Raw genomic sequence first — 21,102 nt, 5'->3', positions numbered from 1 at the left:
GCATTCAGGGGTTTTAATTGTCTCTAGCCAGGATCTGAGATGGACACAGACCCCCCCCCCCCACAGTGGTGAGTACTAATCTACCCTGAACATTGGTAACGAGCAATCCTAATGGTAAATACTGTTTAACAAGACTTGGATTTGTTTTTCAGCAAAGGCTGTCTATGTATTGCCTACAACAGATAAAACGTAACTAAAAATACTCTACCGAAAACCAGCGTGATCTAACAAGACACAGAGATTAAATACCCTGCTAGGCAATCTGTGTGCCTGTGTAAACCTTGAAGAACCTAACTTTTATAGTAACACTTCCTCTGGGAATAATGTTGCCAGCTAGGAAACAAAATGCAGGTATAAATAATAGTATAAGGTCTAAAGATATCAAACACCCATTAAAAGCTAATAGAGAGTACTAGCAGAAGTCTATTTTACACTTGACCTTAGCCAAAAGGCCGAGAAGCGATACAGAAGTCTATTTTAAATGACCAGCTTCTAAATGAGTTTGTGCAGCACACTAGAGATGCAATATGTACACAGAGTTGTTTGTTTTTTATTTTTAGTAACACTGACATTATTTATTAATAATTTGACCAGAAATCTCCCTGAACTTTTTTACTGGGCTTTAAAAAATTAATGATGGTAAAGTAAGTAAATTAAAATGAATGAAAAGAAAAAAAGTGGATTTTTAAACTCACCAACCTCACCGGCAAGAACCTATCTGCTCCTCTGGATAAAGTTCTCCCTCTCTCTCTTCCCACAGGTACCCAAGCTAAAAAGAGCATGAATTTGAAGTCCAGCATACGTGGGTTCAAATCCCAGCTCAATGGTTTAAAATCTATACACTTAAACTCTCCATCTCCCCGCACCCTGGTTTTCCCATCTGGGTATAGAAATCAACCAGTTCACACGTGGATCTTGTGGAGGATTGAATGAGACGATGATGTGAGGAAAACAGCGTCACTGGCAGAGCCCCTGACAGAGGGCGAGGCTTTTGACAGAGGCTGTTCCTAAGCACCCTTCCTACCTACTGATTTTTTTTTTTTTTTTTTTTTTGGTGGTACGTGGGCCTCTCACCGTTGCGGCCTCTCCCGCTGCGGAACACAGGCTCTGGACGCGCAGGCTCAGCAGCCATGGCTCACGGGCCCAGCCGCTCCGCGGCATGTGGGATCCTCCCGGACCGGGGCACGAACCCGTGTCCCCTGCATCGGCAGGCGGACTCTCAACCACTGCGCCACCAGGGAAGCCCGGAACGCGGAGTCTTAACCACTGGACCACCGGGTGAGGCCCCTCATGATCATTCTTGCTGTTCTTATGACCCTCCATGATTCACCAATAGGGTGGTGTTATAATAATGATATTTAAGCCCTTTGCAGGCTCTACCTAACCCCCCACCAAATCTCATATCACTCATTAAGTAGTATGTTATCATACAGAATCAATAAACTACGATCAAACCCAGGATAGAAACAATTAAGTTAGTAAGGGATTCGGAAGAACAACTAGGTCGTTTACAGAACTGCTGATAAAATTCTCTCTAAAAATTTGTTCTCCTAAGAAGTGATTAAAGCAACTGGAACTCAATAGCCTGAAAGGATTCAGTGGCTCTGCCCTCAACATCCTTCCTGCCTTTTCTTCTACCAGTTCTCATTAGAATACGGTAATGTGTTCAAACTAGCAATTTCCCCACTTATATTTTCACACTTTAATGCATGCATGTTATATAGGTACACATAGATGGGTTTTCTACAACACGGTCTCTCAAAAGGTCCCGAAACTGCTTAAAAGTCTTACCTGACATTCTTCTAAACCACCTGGGTTTCTTGTCCCATATAATAAAGAGATAGTAGGCAGGGACCCCGGTCAGAGTGATGACGAAGCCAATCCCTGTACTAAATGGGTCTGAATAAAGGGAAAGGGCGACCATGAAGAGACACGTGAAGGAAAACAAAGCCGGGATGAATAGCGGCACCTGGAACACAGCACAGAAGAAAATCACTTCAAGAGACAGAAGGTGGATTCAAGATGAGCACATCAGTCATGGGATCAGGTGATACACCTTGATCACGTGACCAAGTGACAGGCACCATCCTACCACACCTTTGCACCAAAATCTCTTGCATGGGGCACAGAGACTATATTAAACACACTCCTTTAAATTAAAAAAAAAACACAAAAAACTTTGGATAGAACAAAATCTAAGGATAAATAAGTGCGTTTCATTAGAGATGTTCTGTTTGAACTATTTTACTAGTTAAGCACTATGTTTTACGAGTTATGTTTTTGATTGTAAAAGATTGGTTCTCTGATAATTATGATTAGAATCCACTTTAATGTACAGCCAAGAGCACGGGCTGCTTGTTACATGTTAAAGCCTTTTCAGTGCATATCGATTTTCTGTTGGAGATTCACAATAAGAACTGACAGGGATAAAACAGGCCAACTCCTATTCAACCACTAATAAAGATGTTGCCGGCATTAGGCAATGAATATAATTAGAAACAAATTCTGACAACATGACGGACAACATGATCGGTGTTATTTCTTAAAAGCAAATACATAGTAAAGACAAATCAGTCCATGAACTTTCAAGGCTAGAGGCATATGCGCCAGCCCTCCCAAAAGGAAACACTTAGCTATGGTAAATGGACATTCTATTAAGTGGTATATTCACACATCTTCACTTTCCCTATGTATTTCACATTTCTACTCCTTCTGGAGTGTACAATGCAGAAAAGGGGCAATAAAACAAGTCATAACATTTAAGAACTCTTAAAATGCCTTTTTGTAAAGCAGCATCCTTTTTGAAGTTTGAATTAGTGATGATTTCATACATATCGGCCTCACCCTGAGTATGGTTGTCCACAACTATTCAGCATAAAAAAAAGAGAAGCAGTCTATATTTTGAACATATCAGGTCATTAGACACATTCATGAAAAATCAATATAACAAACATTGTATATTAATATCCCCACTTTTCAACAATGTGACCTACAAAGTTCGGTACATCACAAACAAGCCGATGAACTATTTTTTCAAGGTAAAATAAATCCCGTATGAAGGCATGACCTGCAAGGGTTAAACATTTTATTCCAGAGGATTCTGCCCCTCTGCCCAAGCTCTTCATCATCAACTTATGACAAAGGGAGGACCGGGCATTAGGAGGAAGATTTATGTAAACCCATCAAGATTGCTGAGGTTACCTTGAAAGGACGATGCATATCTGGGCGTTTGTATCGAAGATAAATCAGCCCGGCAACCGCCAGCCCAATAAAAAGCCACCTGGCAAAACTGAGGAAATTCAAAAGACTGTAGAGGTCCCCAGAGAAGAGCATTACCATCGTCAAAGGGTGCTGGGGGGGTGGGGGAGGGAGAGAAAAAATGCACAGTGAGTTAAAAGAGAACACACGTGATAAGAAGCAATATCATCACTGCACGTTATTATTATCTTTTCCAAACGATTCTTTCTACGGATACACGACCATTGCGCTTAACACCTATAGTCAACTAACCTCCTAGCTATATAGCCAGCTTTTCTACTCTCTCTTTACACACACACGGATGCATTATTTTTAGCTGTTTTTCATTTGAGTTAAGAGAACGTGCTTTCAAAGAGCAAAACACAGGACACTCAATGACTCAAAATTTAAAGACCCAGAGACTGAGATGGTCGGTAAATAACTAACAATAAAAGTCAAAAGCGCATCCAATACACACATTTGCAGAAAGCTCTGCAAATGGTGTCTGATGAGCCCCTGGCTATGCATACACAGGAAAGACAGCCACCTCTGGAGACTGTGTCCTCTCCTGAGTGCAGAACGTTGACCTTTCCCTCCTCCACACTTCCTCTCCCTGGGTGCTTGCCACATGTGACCCTCAAGACCGCAGAAAAGAATGGAGCGCAGAGTTCAGCATAGCAAGTCTCCACAGCTGCACAGACCAAGGACAGCATGACCGATAACGCAGGCTTAAAATGAAAGCCCTCTTCACCAATAATATATTCTGTTCCCACAAAATAATACATTCTGTTCCCCCAAGTGAAGTAAACTTCCAGAATCCACACAGAGTACCCCACCCGCCCACCGGCCTTTACAAAGAAATTTCAAGGAAACATTTTGAAACAAATGAAACCCATGGGGGGTGGAGATGGGGGCACAAAAGTGTTCAGTGCATTCTGTGGTGCGCCTGACAGCAGGAGATTGGGAACAAATGTTACTGGGAAACATTTCTGGGAAATGTTTTTGGGTTTTGGAAACGTTATTGGGAAAAAATAGTAGGTAAAAAGGAATATAACATTGCCAGTGGGGATCCGAGGACTCCTACACCTTACACAGTCTTTCATATCCCGTGTTTCACAGATACTTTTCTCTGCATAAAGAATCGTACAGCTCAAATTTAAGTTTAGGTGCTTCTATTTCCCCCATTTAGGGTTGCTCTCAAAAGTCTCACTTTCAAGCACAGAATCCCTGCACCGTCTAGGATTCTGTCCACTTTTTCTATAACTTTGTATGCATTTCAGGATAAGGGGCCTCGAGACATCTGGGCGTTCTGGGACTGTAGCTTTTAGCCCCACTTTCAATAAGTAGAATTGGGACTTATCACTCGACCTCCTTTTCTGCGAGGCTCTCTGTCGGTGACAGGAGCCCAGGCAATCATTTCCCTTTGATCTCACAGATTTCTACAAAGATGAAAAAGAAGTGACGTGTTATTGCTCCAAAGCATCAAATATGCATCAGATATACTGGATGAAGGGAAGCGATGGAAAATATTCTGCCTCTGCAAATCCACCAGGATACACATAGAGCCACTTTAGCGATGAATGAGAACAGAAAGCACGAGCTGAAGCCAAGTTTGAAATCCTCTTTGCTAAGCTGTTCTTTGAGGTTACATCTAGAGACACACGTTACTATGCATTACCAAAACAATAACAGCTGGCAGAGGAGTGTGCTTGCGGATGTGAATCATGGAGAGAATTTCCGGAAGGTGACCCTCCCGAGATGCAACATAGAATAACCTGACAGGAGAAAAATGTATAATTAATCATCTCCAAGGGAAAAAAATCCAGAAATCGAAGAGAAAACTTGCATCTTCTTCACACCAAATGGTTTGACATTTCTTAGGTGATTACTTCGAATTTTATAAAATCTGCCAAAATGTTACGTTCCTTTGAGGAGAAACGGTAGCAACATCTGACTCAGCATAACTCACCCCACATATAAATAGCTGGTGGTGAATTTCGTTCTACATTTCTAATACTGCCCGTGTGTTAGCAATCCAGTCCAACTCAACACACACACACACACACACACACACACACACACACACACACACACACACACACACACACCATTCACATTTATCTGATTGGGTGTTCATCAAATTAAAACAAAAGGGACTTCTGCATCAAACAAAAGGGATACAGATGGTGGTATGGTGATGCCTGGTGTCTCTTACTTTACTTTTTTGCCTGTCACCTTTAGAGAAACAAAAGATCTTATTGCCAGAAATAAAATGTTGTTGTTAAACTCTGTAGACATAACGTTAAAACAACAACAAAAAACCCCTTCATCCCTGGCTTCAGAGTAGGCTATGAGTAGACAAACAGTGCCCTCTAATGGACAGAATAGAACACGCTGTTGATACTTGGAGAAAGATTTCAATCTTGCGTTTCCCTTTAAAAACAGCAGGTTTAGAGGCACTATTTCTTTTCTTTTTAAACTTATCCTCATCACATCCCATCTCAGACACAGAAACGCATTTCTAGAAATGCTTGAACTCACTCACCTGGAGACAGCAAACACACCACCATTCATGGAACCAAAGCAGGAGAGGGCAACAAAGATTGGAACTGCTACTGAGAAATTTCCCAGGAGCCGCTCAGAAAAAGTCTAGTGAAAGACAGAAGGAAGCAAATTAATGCTCTGGCAGAAAGCGGAATAAAATGAAACAATTTAGGCCAAACTCGCTCTATGACTTTCTGTTTACCTGGTGATCTGTGTGTGTTTTATAACCCTTTTTTGGGGTGAGGGTCAGACTAACCTCTTAGAATAATAATCAAAGGCAGGCGCCATGCCCCTGCTTGTTGCAGAATTATGGGCAATCGTCTAAACAAGCACCTTCCCTCTACTTCCAAAGAGCAAATGATCCATTGATCAAATCTTTATCAACTATGATATCTATTGTCTCTGACTCTGGTAAATAAAAGAAACTCAGTACAGAAGTTCTCCTTTTAGAGCCAGAAATCCTTCTGTATAATACCTTCTCTCTCATCTGGAAAGCCACATTTTTATAGCGAAGTACAAAGGTACACTGAGAAGTGTTGCAGATACCTGTTTCATATACCAATCCCACTGTTATGACTTAAAGGCGTGGCCAAAAATAATTGAGGACTTAATCGTGTATATCATGGATATGAACAGTTCTGAAAATCTTTTGCCCAGAATAATCACATCCGCTGAATCTCTGTTTATGAAGTCCATCCCGCCCTCTCAGTTATCTGCCAATTCCTTCTGTAGTTTCCTATTAAAAGGCTAGAACACCAACACAAGTCCAAGGAAACCAAGCTACAGAAAATATAAAAGTTAAACAAAACTTCTGACCTTTCCTTTTGTTGCATGGCATGTGCAACATTGCAAATGTTCATGAAGGATGTATTTTCCAAAAAAGAAAAAAAATGTGGGATTCTTTACTTGTCCTTGATGCAGTCGGTGCTATGTAATTAATGGACCACATTACGCTCAAAGACTTAAGTGCTGCCCTTTGTCTAGTAAGATGAGATGACGACCTGACATCAGGAAGCTCTGTGCATTTGGTTGTCTGGTAGAAGTTACAGCAGTGGACAGAGTCTTTTTTAATACAGTGAACTCGTACATAGGTTCACATGAAATGAGATAATTTGTTCCCCGTGGATGTTTCTGATATGACCTAATGGTGACTATTTTAAAAGGAACTGACATCTAGTGATGGGAAGTTCTTTTTTTTTTTCACCCTTCATTGTTATAAGGTCATGAATGAGCGCCCTCTTACTAGCTAAGTTTCTATACCAAAAAGTCTGTGTCACAGAATAGCAGTCCCATAACATGACCTTTGAAAGCAAAAGATGCCCCTGAAGTCAAATAAATTTTGGAAAATGCTGTAAAATTATGAGTATCCGCATCTCAGGGAGTTAAAATGCACTTTAGCTTCTCTAATATTCTGAGAAGTACTATAGCAATGACATCTGTTTAACTTTGAATAACTCAGCATTTCCTCAAATTAATAATATCCTAGAACTTGTATTCAAAATGATATATATACTAGAAAAAAAATGTTATGTGGTCCGTTTGGAAATTCTAAAGCGGTACTTTGGGAAAAAGATTTTAAGTTAGCACTTGAAAAGCGTCTAAACGGGGAGGAGTACAGAATCAACTGCAATTTGCATACCCCCAAATGCATTCATTTAAACTCAGTAACTGCCCACCTGTCTTTAAAGACATGTTGGAAGAATAATGACTTCTATTCAACATGTATGTGTGGAAATATGTTTTCAAGCAGGCATATGTGGAAATGTTTTACATGAAATTAACAGTACAGAGAAATCACATACGAGTGTAGCTGTATCAGTTAAATGGAATATGCTAAGGTATGTTCTAAATTTTTAAAATATTCATTATCATTCAGTTAAAAAAGAATTACTGGATTTCAAAACACTTTCTGCTGGAGGGAACTACAATAAAATTGCATCATTTCATTAACCTAAATTCAAACTGGCATTTTCCCAACTTAGACTTACCACTGCCACTGCCTCTGAAAGCAACAGCTCCTCGGCACTAATGGTCGTAAAGTAGGCCACATTTGTTAGCACATAGCCAATGGTGACGACGGCCATGGATATACATATCGCAAGGGGGATGGTTCTGAAATGCACAAAGGAATCACTGATCAGTCATCTTTTGTTAGTCATTTGTCTGCAAGCAAAGAAGATAACAGGCTCATTCAAACAAAGAACAAAATGGTATATGGCTAACTACAGGCTCTGTTGGGTATGCATAAACATTTCATCAGGGTGAAGTACCACATATTCCTTTGTAATTTAATAAAGTCCATAAGGGGAGGTACTACATTTGTCTTGTCTACTGCTCTACCCCAAAACATGTGGGTCTGTCCGATTCTTGTGCTCCATAAATCCTACGGCAGGGTTTCACACACTTGAGCACGTATCACCCGGAAGGCTTGTTAAAACAGAGATTGACTGCTGAGCCCACCTCAGGAGTTTCTGATTCAGGCGGATTTGCATCTTTCACAAGTTCCTGGGTAATTCTGATGCTGCTGGCCAGGGGACCACGCTTTGAGATCCACTGTCCTATATATATGCCTTTCAAATCCTGATTCACTTGCCTTGACACCTTTCTAATACCAGTTTCCCAAAAGATCTCTCGCATTCAGTGTCTTCCCCTTCAGTGATTCCCCTTGCCATCAAATACGTGTACACTTTTGGAAGCATGCCAGCAACATATATCTACCTTTCTAAATGACAGTAATAATAATTTTGTACATAACACAAAAAGCCCAGAAGTGTTCCCAATAACGCCTTGGCACTGCCCTGCTGTGAGTTCGAAGGGAGCTCAAGATCATGGGTATCTATTAAAGCAAGAGCGCAGATAATCCCATGAAGTTAGAGGTGACATGCTGTGAAGTACATATGACCGGACGGTGCTGACACTACGCGGCATCAGGAAGCAGCCGGCGCAAACACAACGTTCTGTCTTCATTTAATGCACTGGGAAAGCCAGGAAGTTACTGACCCTCATAATTTGACTCCATGTTACCGATACACATTACTTGCTTAACATAATCACCTCTTCAGACTGTTTCCAGTTCAAGCAACTTAAACCTTCGGCTCCCTGCACAAAGGCGGATGGGTTCTGTGGGTTTTTTTTTTTTTTTTTTTTAGCCATAGAGCTTATCAGCCTTCATGGAGCCTTAACCCTGCTGGGTACCACTAATGAAGACCTCCCTATAATTTCTTCCAAGATGAAAATACAGGTCCGAACCAGGAACAAAAAAGGCACAGCCTGCCTCACTCCCCAAGCTGGGTGTGTTGAGCACACTAAGTCCCAGTTCATTACGCTGAATTCTCTGTCCCCTGTTGAGAACAGGCAAACCCAGCCAGCCAGCAAATGCCATTCATTATGCTGCTTGGAGCTCGACACTTCCCCTGGTCCCCAAAGCCTTAAGCCTTGATGGGGAAACACATTGACCTCTAAAATCCTGGCATCCTGCTAGAAAAGGAGCAGATGTTCCCCTTCCCCAGTGTGAAGAGGGTCCCGTGGAACTTTCTGTTCATGCCGTACCACGCACTGCTGCTTGTGATTGATAAACGCTAAATGTAAGCAAAGGAGATCACTGGGCCAATTAAATACAGAGGGGTAAGTGGCATAAGGCATATTAAAGATAAAGGCAGCTTCTCAGCCACTCACTGTATTATCAATATTTGAAACTCGAATCCTTCAGCTCTTATAACACGCCAAATGGGGTTTTGAGTTCTTTCTATGGAGGAGAGAAGCAGAGAGAAAGACACTCTCCAGAGATCTCCTCGCAAGAGTAGGATTAAGAAATGCAAAGGCTCTGCTAAGAAAAAGTGAGGTGATTTACTGTTCAGTGCGGTGAAGTCACCTAACCTGTCCGGGACAGGTAGTACTGTCATGTCACATGATGCTGTCAGAGAGCACAGAGGAGTCACTCTGAAATTTGACTGTGGCCCTGCCGGCATAGAATCTAGCCTCCCAGCCCAGCTCTTTCAAGGCAGCCTGTGTCTCCTGCCCGGAGATTGCGGTCTTTCTGAGGGAGGATTTCTAAACTGACTTTGGCAGAAGGGACCTTTAAAACATTTGAAACTTCCAGGTTAGTTTTCCTTTTGTTCTTCCTCAGCTTGTCAATAACAAAAAACAGCAGATGCTGCTACCACCCACCCTTTTATTAGCCACTTTACATATTTGCCTCATTTTGTCCTTGGAAAATCCTGTGAGTTAGGAGCACAATTACCATTTTATATATGAGGAAATGAAGTCTTAGAGAGTTTAAAGAACTGTTCAAGGATACACAGCTGGTAAGTGGAAACCCAGAATTCAGCTGCAGATCCAGCTACCCTGAAGTCAAAGCATTTAAACCACTGAAGTGTATTCTCTCTCGTGCATGTGGGTCCTCAAACTCTTAACTATTACTTTTCAGAGAAATTATAATTATTGAATATAATGTTTATTGGAAAGCTCTTATCCAGGCTGTATTCCTCATGTATTCACTGAAAATACAGTTTTGTGTAGTATGAAGGAGGGCGAAAGACTTATTCCATGATTTTCATAATTTTTCTGTGTGATACGAACTATAATGTCAAGTGAACGTTTTCAAAAGTTTCAATATTTTGGAAATACTAGTTTATTTTGAATTTAAAAAACCACAGAGGCACACTGAATAAACTTCCCTAGACAACTGTTATAGAAAAGGAGGAAAAGGAAGCATACTTATCAGACAAAATGAAACAGATTATTAACAGTTTTACTATCAGCCAAGTATAGATAGCCTATAGATATAGCCTATAGATAGCCTATAGCTAGATCAGCCTAGTATATAGATACTAGAGGAAAAAAAAAATCAAAGGAGCTTAAAATATAGGATAAAAGAGAAAAGGGGTCTAACCTTGCAGCAATTCACAGCAAACCCAGTAATTCCACCCTAGGTAAAATTAAGCCATGGGAACTGGAGGATGTGGCCAGACAGCCCGTAGCTTCTGTCCTTAAGGTTCCATTTCACCTTAACAAAGGGAAGGAGAAGGGTTTGTGGCTGCCTTGGCATAAATAGCAATCATTTACACCGAGGAAATCAGTTGACTTGTTCAGAAGGGCTTGGCACTGTGTGGGTAACTCCTGGATTTCAAGCAGCAAAGCTTAAGGGCCACTGGGTGAGCTGATAAGAGCTATTAGGGCAAGCCAGGGCCATCTTTCTGGAGGCTTTAGATGCAGAGGGCAGATAAACACAGTTAGTAATCCAAGATTAAGGCAAATGGCACATGATAATAAAAGGAATCACAGGAACTGGTAGGCCACTGACATTTCAAAGCCCCTGTGTAATTGCGAGGTGTCCACCAATTCTAAGTGCAACAAAAGCATTGTCTTTAAGCTGAATAAAAACGACTCACACCTATGAGTTGTAATCTTTCTCAAATGTTGTGTATATATTTTTTTATGATTAACAAGATACGAATGTATTGGGAAAAGTTACTTAATCCTTAAGAGCTTTTTGTCATTATAGTCTTTTCAATTATGTATTCATGAGAAATAAGCACTAAGTAAGTGAGAATCTGGTATTTTTATTAATTGCAAATGGTTTTCAATCAAAAGGTCTTGGACGGTCTTCTTTCCTTGCAGGTTTATTTTAAATCGGCATCTGTAACCCGTCTATGTAACACATAGATAAATATTTGTTTATTGGAAATTATTAAATGGAAGTCTCTGGAACATCTGCTTAGAAGCACTCTCATTCTAAGGATAGAGCTCCCCAGGAATTTAAATGGCCCCAATAGTAATGGCAGGTAGCTTATATTTGTATAATCTACAAAGCACTGGCAAACGCATTTTATCTCCAAATATACACATTTCATTTCAAATCCTTTGTGGAATAACACAGGATATGAACAAATGACAAAATCCACAACAACCCACTGAAATAGGAGGTAATACCACCACCTTCAAACAATGGAACCAAGGCTCAGAGAGGTTAAGTGACTGGCCAAGGTCACAAAAGTAGTAAGTGAGAAAGCTGGGTCTTGAATTCAGATCCTCCATCGCTAAGTCCCACATTCCTGAAATACCTTGTCCGTGACATCATGGCTGTTTTGTGCCTACTTTAACTCTAGGTACAAAATTCCTAGGATCCTCACATGCTGACAAACATGTCCTCTATTTTATATGCATGATACAAATGTCAGAAGGCTGATTGTTACAATGTGACACATTTGAAGCCAAGTACATTTTACTATGCACTTAATAGTCATCACAAATAATCTTGCAAATGATGGAGCATGGGATGCATTTTTAATATACTCTGCAACTCCATGGTAGAGCATCAGCAATGATCATTGTTTCCAGTGCTTTATGTTGGCTAAAAAGACTCCTGCCATGAAAACAGAATGAGTAGACCTAGCTTCAGAGAGTTGAGGACACATGAAGGTCACAAGGATTTCTGATATTCAGGCCATCCGAGTAATTCTGTAGTCACTTGTATTTAGGACATTCCTAAAATTGTTTTATAACTGGCGCAAAATCTTCTGAGGTTTATGTGAATCAAAATAAGTTTCATACATTCCCCGGTGTGGATACATCCACTGGAGACCACAGAAACCATTGATCCCGGGGCATCTAAAATTGTCTTTGAGCCATGGGACTGGGCATGATGCCAGTTCTGCTAAAACCTTCTCTTGTGTGTTCTGGAATCTTCTAAGAGAAGTGCCTGATGCTTCACATTTTCTATTTAAAAATCATTAATGTTTTAACACATGTATTTTGCATTCAGGAAAAAAGAGGGAGGGGAGAAAAGAGGAATTAAGAAGGGCAAGAAAATGACGAACTTCTTAATATGTGAGATGCAAATAAAAAAGAAAACAGGGTCTTTCAAAGAACTTTAAAATTTTTTAGTAAACTGTTTATATATAATTGAAACAAAGCCATGATTCATCTCAACATAAAGTATTTAAAATTATAAATGAGTGTGTCTTGATTCTGAGTATTTATTTTAGGATCATACCTATTTCACATTGTCTCTTTGTGTGTGTGGGTGCTTTGTGACCGCCTGGAGGGGTGGGATAGGGAGGGTGGGAGGGAGGGAGATGCAAGAGGGAAGAGATATGGGAACATATGTATATGTATAACTGATTCACTTTGTTATAAAGCAGAAACTAACACACCATTGTAAAGCAATTATACTCCAATAAAGATGTTAAAAAACAACCAAAACATTTTCTTTATAATGACCCTGTAGAGACCTTGAAAGCTTTTCTCTAGATCTGACCCAGAAGTGACTCAAGTACCTCTTACTTCTCTCTTTTTGATCTACCAATTTATTTTTACAGGATTATTCCGTTTACTTTATTACCACTGCTGTTCATTTTACTGTACTCCTCAAACTTCAGTCATGTGTTACAATCCAAAAGATCAATACTAGTATATCTCAAAGAAAATCTATCTATATTCTTCACTCACGTGTTTTTTTCTTCCATACATTTTTACATAATTTCCCTGATTCTTGCTTGTCTCAAACTTTCCAGAGACACCCCCCTGCCCCCCGGCAAGCATGAAACTGTACTATCGGGCTATGTGACTTCTGACATTTCTAGCAGGGACTGAATTACAAATAAGGGTCCTTGATTGTTTTCCAGACTTGAAACAATTAGATTACAGATGACTGGAACCCTATGAAGTGTCTTGTATGTTATCGGTGATATTGCCCCCTTGTCATTTAGTGCTATCACTGTATCTCTAGTTGCACATTGTGAGTGGGAACTGGACTGTGAATAACAGTATAAGAGAAATGCACTTGAGGAGACATGGCAAGTTGGGGGGGAAGGTGTGGGTTGTCACTGAAAGAAGAAAATGTAGCAAGAGGAAGAGTACATTCAATAAACCTATTTAGAAACATTCTTAAAGGCCCATGCTTCATGTTCTAACTTAATGACAACTTCTGGGCCAAGGCTGAACACAGTGATGTGACGAGCAGATTGTCACATAAAGGTACACAGTGATCCCACTGATTTCAAGCACTAAACACCTGCCCTCGGCTTCTTATTGTACCACGGCAAGACTACAGGTGTTTTCACTGAGACGCTTTAAATTTCAATACCACTGATGTCTAATCTAAATCTCACCATTCTCCATTGTCCACAGATGAAGAACTCCATAAACAAAAAGAGAAGACAGAGGGACCTGTAGGGAGATGTAAGAAATGAACAGACACAGATTAAAAGACTGCAGCCTGGAGGAGGCTCATGGAAAAAACATACACAGATGCATGAAGGAGACAGAAAAGTGCAGCAAAACCACGCAGAAAAATGAACTGAAATGGAAACTTATAATTCAGAAACATAGGGTCATAAGCAATCAGAAGCATGAGTCTAAGTGTTTTTAGCCCTAATAATACTTTATTTTTTTATCCAACTAGCAGAATAAATTCCTGCCTAAATAAAATTATTCAGCAAAATGGAGCATGGGGGTAAATTTTCATTTGCTTGAATTTCATACCAATAAAAAATCTGCATTGTCTGCATCTAATTTGTTCTCATTTCCTCAAGATTTAGAGTGTGTCGTCTGGATATATTACAGTTGTCCATATTTATCATGGATGAACGTAAAGAAATTAGTAGGCAAGTTTGAGTGCACAAACATAGAAACAAAATTGGTTTTTGATAAAATGTTAGCAAGTAAATAACTAAGAAAACAAAATATTTTAATAACAATAAATTACATTTCATACTAATGTTCAGCTCTTATTTTTTTTTTTTTTTTTTTTTTTTTTTTTTTTTTTAGTACGCAGGCCTCTCACTGTTGTGGCCTCTCCCGTTGCGGAGCACAGGCTCCAGACTTGCGGGCTCAGTGGCCATGGCTCACGGGCCCAGCCGCTCCGCGGCATGTGGGATCTTCCCGCACCGGGACACGAACCCGTGTCCCCTGCATTGGCAGGCGGACTCGGAACCACTGCGCCATCAGGGAAGCCCCAGCTCTTATTTTTGTTATATTGTTTTTATAGTATATTTTTAAAATGTTATTTCCCTCAGGATTTTGTCTAAAGTACTCTAAGGTGACGCAACGTCTCAGTGAACCTTTTTCTTTTTTTTTTATAACTGAGTTCCTGAGATTCAGATATGCATGGCTGAGAGAATGAAGTACTCACCACAGTTTTGTGCTCCTCTTTCCAAAGTATCAGTCATTCCTGAGAAGAAGCTACCCAGATAGACCACATTTTCCAGACTCTCTGGTATCTAGGTGGGAGTGTGACTCATCCTTATGTGTCAACTGATGTGGCAGTTTTAGGCCAAGGTTGTTAAGAAGTGGGTTGCCTTGTCTGCCCCCAACCCTTTCTCTAGTTGTATAGAGGATCTATAGAGAGGCAAAGCCACAATGTGGAAGGAATCTGGGCCACGGAATCGACATGAGGAAGAAAGTCTACCGCTCAGCCAGGGACACCAACAGTGGACTGTAACATGATCTAAAAACTAAACTTTCGATTGTTTAAAGCCATTGAAAATTTGTGGTTTGCTTGTTGGAGCAGCTGGCACTACCCTAACTAATAAAAGAATGAAGGGCCTCATTATATCAAGACCTTTTGTAGATCTCAGTGAATTAGTTTTTATGAGACTAAATGGGTCCTCATTAATTTTTATCTCATATTTTTTTGTTTCGTAAGAGACCAGTATATGATATAAAGTCTTTAAAATAACGTCCCAAATGAGATCAGATTGAAACACTTACATTGGCTAAAGTTAAAACAGTGAAAATTCTATTATTCCAACTTCCCAGAAACAGAGCAAACATAGACCCCATTGTTCACTATTTTGAAATATAAAATCTCCTGCACATTTGACAACTGCCTCCGATCCAACAAAGATCAAAGTATAATCGCCTCTTGTTTTGGCCAACGATACATAATAAAACAATGCAATGTTAAATAAATATACTCTTATGCTAAGTACAAGGCAAGGTAAAATAAACATACCCACTTTGGTATAATAAGTGGGAATTAGAGTCAAAATTCCCTCTGGTCATAAACACGTGTCTTAGAAGGAACTGATAACACTTCTCCTACTATAAACCCATAAATCAAATCCAGTCACATTTCTGACCAGCTGCACGATAAGAAATGGAACAGGTACATATGGAGACATTCAACCCTGACAAATGAACTACTGAAAACTGCCTTCAATATTTGTGACCAACAATGACAAGTCTAATTATTAGAAATCATTTTACTTTGACATCTGGTAGTCAAGGAGACACCAGGGTAATATGGGAATCAGAATAGAAGATGGACAATTGATAAGATTAGAGGCTAACCTGTCCTCACTCACTTCAACCAGAGCAGTCCTCTCTTCCTTGTTTTATGTATTGATATACAACTGAAGGGATCCAGCGCTTTCAAACAGTTTTAACATCACTCCACTAGATGCTACAAGTCAAATTATGTCTTTAAATACTTTTTTGGGACTCAATGCTGGCTTCCTAAACTACGGTTTTCAAACTCTATGAATTGGTTTCATAACATGCCTATCTACGAATGATTATAGAGGTATGTATGTATGTATATATATATTTGATCCTACAAAGTTGAAAATAATTTTTCACTGCAACAAATCCTATTCATAGGTAATTGAGGGAAACATTTATAGTAGGAAAGGTATAAGGTTGATAGGGGAGCCAACAGCTATGGCCTGGCTTTAATCAAAGTGGTAAATCCGTATGGCTGGGCCCCAGAGAACATGACACAGCAGCTAATGGAGCTTCAGAGAAAGGTGAAGATGAGAAGAAATTGAATGGATGGGTTAAATACCTTTCCAGTCGAGAGAGATGATAGGTCATTGTCAAGAAAGTGATGATTTTGACTCCTGCTTGGAACAGTTGACAGCTCCCTGCAAAGGTCACAGAGGCCCCCAGAATGGCAGAACCTCCTGTAAGTTCCCCTCTCCTCTCCTTGGGCTGTCCATTTACAAAGATTCATATTCCCAGCAGAAACGGAAATTTCATTATCTTTCATCTTTCAGCTCAAAAGTTAAACTTTTCAAAAACTAAGCTTTGTGCTTTATTTTATGTTTGCTAATGCCTTTTCTTAGACTACAAGGATTCGTAGGCAAATTTCTCCCCAAGGATACTTTAGCAAAGTCAAACACAGCATGCAACGGTTGAGGGACTACCTGCCCCAGAAAGAGAAGTGGTCCCCGCATTCACCCACCCTGTAATTTCCCTTCTCTTTCATATTTTCCCTCAGCCCCATCCCCAAATTCCTATAACCAAGAAAAAAATGTGTATGTACCATCCCAAGTGTAAGTTTTCTTTATGCAACATTTTGTCTCTGATGTTTGCCTTCAGTGTTTGTTTTGATTTCATAGAATTATGAACATTCTCTGGACTCCAATCTGAAAGCTGGGTCCAGTCATCTTCCAGTCACTGGCAGGAACCCAGGAGATCACTGGACCTCTCTAGGCATAAACTTCCTCCTTAGTTAAAGACGGTGCTGAATTAATGAAATCTAACGTCCATTTCTCTTGGAAGTTCATTATTCAATCACTTTAACAAATAAAGCTGCTTTTTAAAGATTGTTTAACAATACCTTGAAAACTTAGTTCAGTCCTTGCTCGTGTAACAGAGCATCCTACGGAAGTGCCTGAGTCTGTCCTGTTCTGTCGCTCAGAGGAAAAAAACAGGACACAGATTTCACCAACTCTTCTCCTGGGTCTTGAGGTTATGATCCTATCCTCAATCACGAATACCAGTACATCACAGTACCTTCATAGTATCAGTCTGGCTGATAGCAGTGATCATTACAGAAGAGCATATAAAGGAAGAGTGCTGAGGGACCTTCAAAACGGCAGAGGAGTAAGACATGCAGATCAGCTTCCTCCCCACAGATACAGCAGAAATACATCTACGTGTGGAACAACTCCTGCAGAACACCTACTGAACGCTGGCAGAAGACTTCAGACTTCCCGAAAGCTTCCCAAGAAACTCCCCACATACCTGGCCGTGTGGCTGACAGGGTCGTGGTGCTCCGGCCAGGTGTCAGGCCTGTGCCTCGGAGGTGGGAGAGCTGAGTTGAGGACATTGGTCCACCAGAGACCTCCTGGCTCCACGTAATATCGAACGGTGAAAGCTCTCCCAGAGACCTCCATCTCAACGCTAAGACCCAGCTCCACTCAACGACTAGCAAGCTACAGTGCTGGACACCCTATGCCAAACAACTAGCAAGACAGGAACATAGCCCCAACCATTAGCAGAGAGGCTGCCTAAAATCATAATAAGGTCACAGGCGCCCAAAAACACACCACGGGACGCAGTCCTGCCCACCAGAAAGATGAGATCCAGCCTCACCCACCAGAACACAGGCACTATTCCCCTCCACCAGGAAGCCTACACAACCCACTGAACCAACCTTAGCCACTGGGGGCAGATACCAAAAACAACAGGAACTACGAACCTGCAGCCTGTGAAAAGGAGACCCCAAACACAGTAAGTTAAGCAAAAGGAGAAGACAGAAAAACATACAGCAGATGAAAGAGCAAGGTAAAAACCCACCAGACCAAACAAATGAAGAGGAAATAGGCAGTCTACCTGAAAAAGAATTCAGAGTAATGATAGTAAAGATGATCCAAAATCTTGGAAATAGAATGGAGAAAACACAAGAAACATTTAACAAGGACCTAGAAGAACTAAAGAGCAAACAAACAATGATGAAAAACACAATAGATGAAATTAAAAATTCTCTAGAAGGAATCAATAGCAGAATAACTGAGATAGAAGAACGGATAAGTGACCTGGAAGATAAAATGGTGGAAATAACTGTCGGGGAGCAGAATAAAGAAAAAAGAATGAAAAGAATTGAGGACAGTCTCAGAGACCTCCGGGACAACATTAAACACACCAACATTCAAATTATAGGGGTCCCAGAAGAAGAAGAGAAAAAGAAAGAGACTGAGAAAATATTTGAAGAGATTATAGTTGAAAACTTCCCTAATATGGAGAAGGAAATAGTTAATCAAGTCCAGGAAGCACAGAGAGTCCCATACAGGATAAATCCAAGGAGAAATACGCCAAGACACATATTAATCAAACTATCAAAAATTAAACACAAAGAAAAAATATTAAAAGCAGCAAGGGACAAACAACAAATAACACATAAGGGAATCCCCATAAGGTTAACAGCTGATCTTTTAGCAGAAACTCTACAAGTTAGAAGAGAATGGCAGGACATATTTAAAGTAATGAAAGGGGAAAACCTACAACAAAGATTACTCTACCCAGAAAGGATCTCATTCATATTCAATGGAGAAATTAAAACCTTTACAGATAAGCAAAACCTAAGAGAATTCAACACCACCAAACCAGCTTTACAACAAACGCTAAAGGAACTTCTCTAGGCAGGAAACACAAGAGAAGGAAAAGACTTACAATAACAAAAACTAAACAATTATGAAAATGGTAATAGGAACATACATATCGATAATTATCTTAAATGTAAATGGATTAAATGTTCCAACCAAAAGACACAGACTGGCTGAATGGATACAAAAACAAGACCTGTATATATGCTGTCTACAAGAGACCCACTTCAGACTTAGGGACACATACAGACTGAAAAGGAGGGGATGGAAAAAGATATTCCATGCAAATGGAAATCAAAAGAAAGCTAAAGGAATAATTCTCATATCAGACAAAATAGACTTTAAAATAAAGACTACTACAAGAGACAAAGAAGGACACTACATAATGATCAAGGGATCCATCCAAGAAGATATAATAATTGCAACTATTTAGGCACCCAACATAGGAGCACCTCAATACATAAGACAAATGCTAACAGCCATAGGAAGGGGAAATCGACAGTAACACAATCATAGTAGGGGACTTTAACACCCCACTTTCACCAATGGACAGATCACCCGAAATGAAAAGTAAATAAGGAAAGACAAGCTTTAAATGATACATTAAACAAGATGGACTTAATTGATATTTATAGGACATTCCATCCAAACACAACAGAATACATTTCTTCTCAAGCACTCATGGAACATTCTCCAGGATAGATCATATCTTGTGTCACATTTCAAGCCTTGGTAAATTTAAGAAAATTGACATCATATAAAGTATCTTTTCTGAACACAATGTTATGAGACTAGATATCAATTACAGGAAAAAATGTGTAAAAAACAGAAACACATGGAGGCTAAACAATACACGACTTAATAACCAAGAGATCACTGAAGAAATCAAAGAGGAAATCAAAAAATACCTAGAAACAAATGACAAGGAAAACAAAGCGACCCAAAACCTATGGGATGTAGCAAAAGCAGTTCTAAGAGGGAAGTTTATAGCAATACAATCCTACCTCAAGAAACAAGAAACATCTCAAATAAACAACCTAACCTTACACCTAAAGCAATTAGAGAAAGAAGAACAAAAGAATCCCAAAGTTAGGAGAAGGAAAAAAATCATAAAGATCAGATCAGAAATAAATGAAAAAGAAATGAAGGAAACAATAACAAAGATCAATAAAACTAAAAGCTGGTTCTTTGAGAAGACAAACTAAATTGATAAACCATTAGCCACACTCATCAAGAAGGAAAGGGAGAGGACTCAAATCAACAGACTTAGAAATGAAAAAGGAGAAGTAACAACTGACACTACAGAAATACAAAGGACACTGAGAGACTACTACAAGCAACTATATGCCAATAAAATGGACAAACTGTAAGAAATGCAAAAGTTCTTAAAAAGCATAACCTTCCAAGACTGAACCAGGAAGAAATAGAAAATATAAACAGACCAATCACATGCACTGAAATTGAGACTGTGATTAAAAATCTTCCAACAAACAAAAGCTGAGGACCAGATGGCTTCACAGGCAAAATCTGTCAAACATTTAGAGAACAGCTAACACCTATCCTTCTCAAACTCTTCCAAAATATAGCAGAGGGAGGAACACTCTCAAACTCATTCTATGAGGCCACCATCATACTGATACCAAAACCAGACAAAGATGTCACAAAGAAAGAGAACTACAGGCCAATATCACTGCTGAACATAGATGCAAATATCCTCAGCAAAATACTAGCAAACAGAATCCAACAGCATATTAAAGGGATCATACACCATGATCAAGTGGGGTTTATCCCAGGAAGGCAAAGATTCTTCAATATATGCAAATTAATCAATGTGATAAGCCATATTAACAAACTGAAGGAGAAAAACCATATGATCACCTTAATAGATGCGGAGAAAGCTTTCGACAAAATTCAACACCCGTTTATGATAAAAACCCTCCATAAAGTAGGCACAGAGGGAACTTACCTCAACACAATAAAGGCCATATAT

At 39.8% G+C, this 21,102-nt stretch overlaps 1 protein-coding gene across 1 annotated transcript in view; it reads right to left on the bottom strand.

Annotated features, from left to right (window-relative positions):
- SLC7A11 (solute carrier family 7 member 11) overlaps positions 1 to 21,102 on the bottom strand; it is a gene marked incomplete at its 3' end in the record, with an annotated part of 86,186 nt that overhangs the window by 10,281 nt on the left and 54,803 nt on the right. Inside the window, exons 7-11 of the mRNA XM_082837712.1 lie at positions 7,770 to 7,893; positions 5,783 to 5,886; positions 4,916 to 5,012; positions 3,202 to 3,351; positions 1,792 to 1,969 (exon numbers count right to left, since the gene is read on the bottom strand). Coding sequence (XP_082693838.1) covers positions 1,792 to 1,969; positions 3,202 to 3,351; positions 4,916 to 5,012; positions 5,783 to 5,886; positions 7,770 to 7,893 — 653 coding nt within the window. The remainder of the gene's footprint in view (positions 1 to 1,791; positions 1,970 to 3,201; positions 3,352 to 4,915; positions 5,013 to 5,782; positions 5,887 to 7,769; positions 7,894 to 21,102) is intronic.

Source organism: Leucopleurus acutus (genome assembly GCF_964270905.1).
Source record: "Leucopleurus acutus genome assembly, chromosome: 4".
NCBI classification, from domain to species: domain Eukaryota; kingdom Metazoa; phylum Chordata; class Mammalia; order Artiodactyla; family Delphinidae; genus Leucopleurus; species Leucopleurus acutus.
This window is presented reverse-complemented; position numbering and strand designations above follow the sequence as displayed.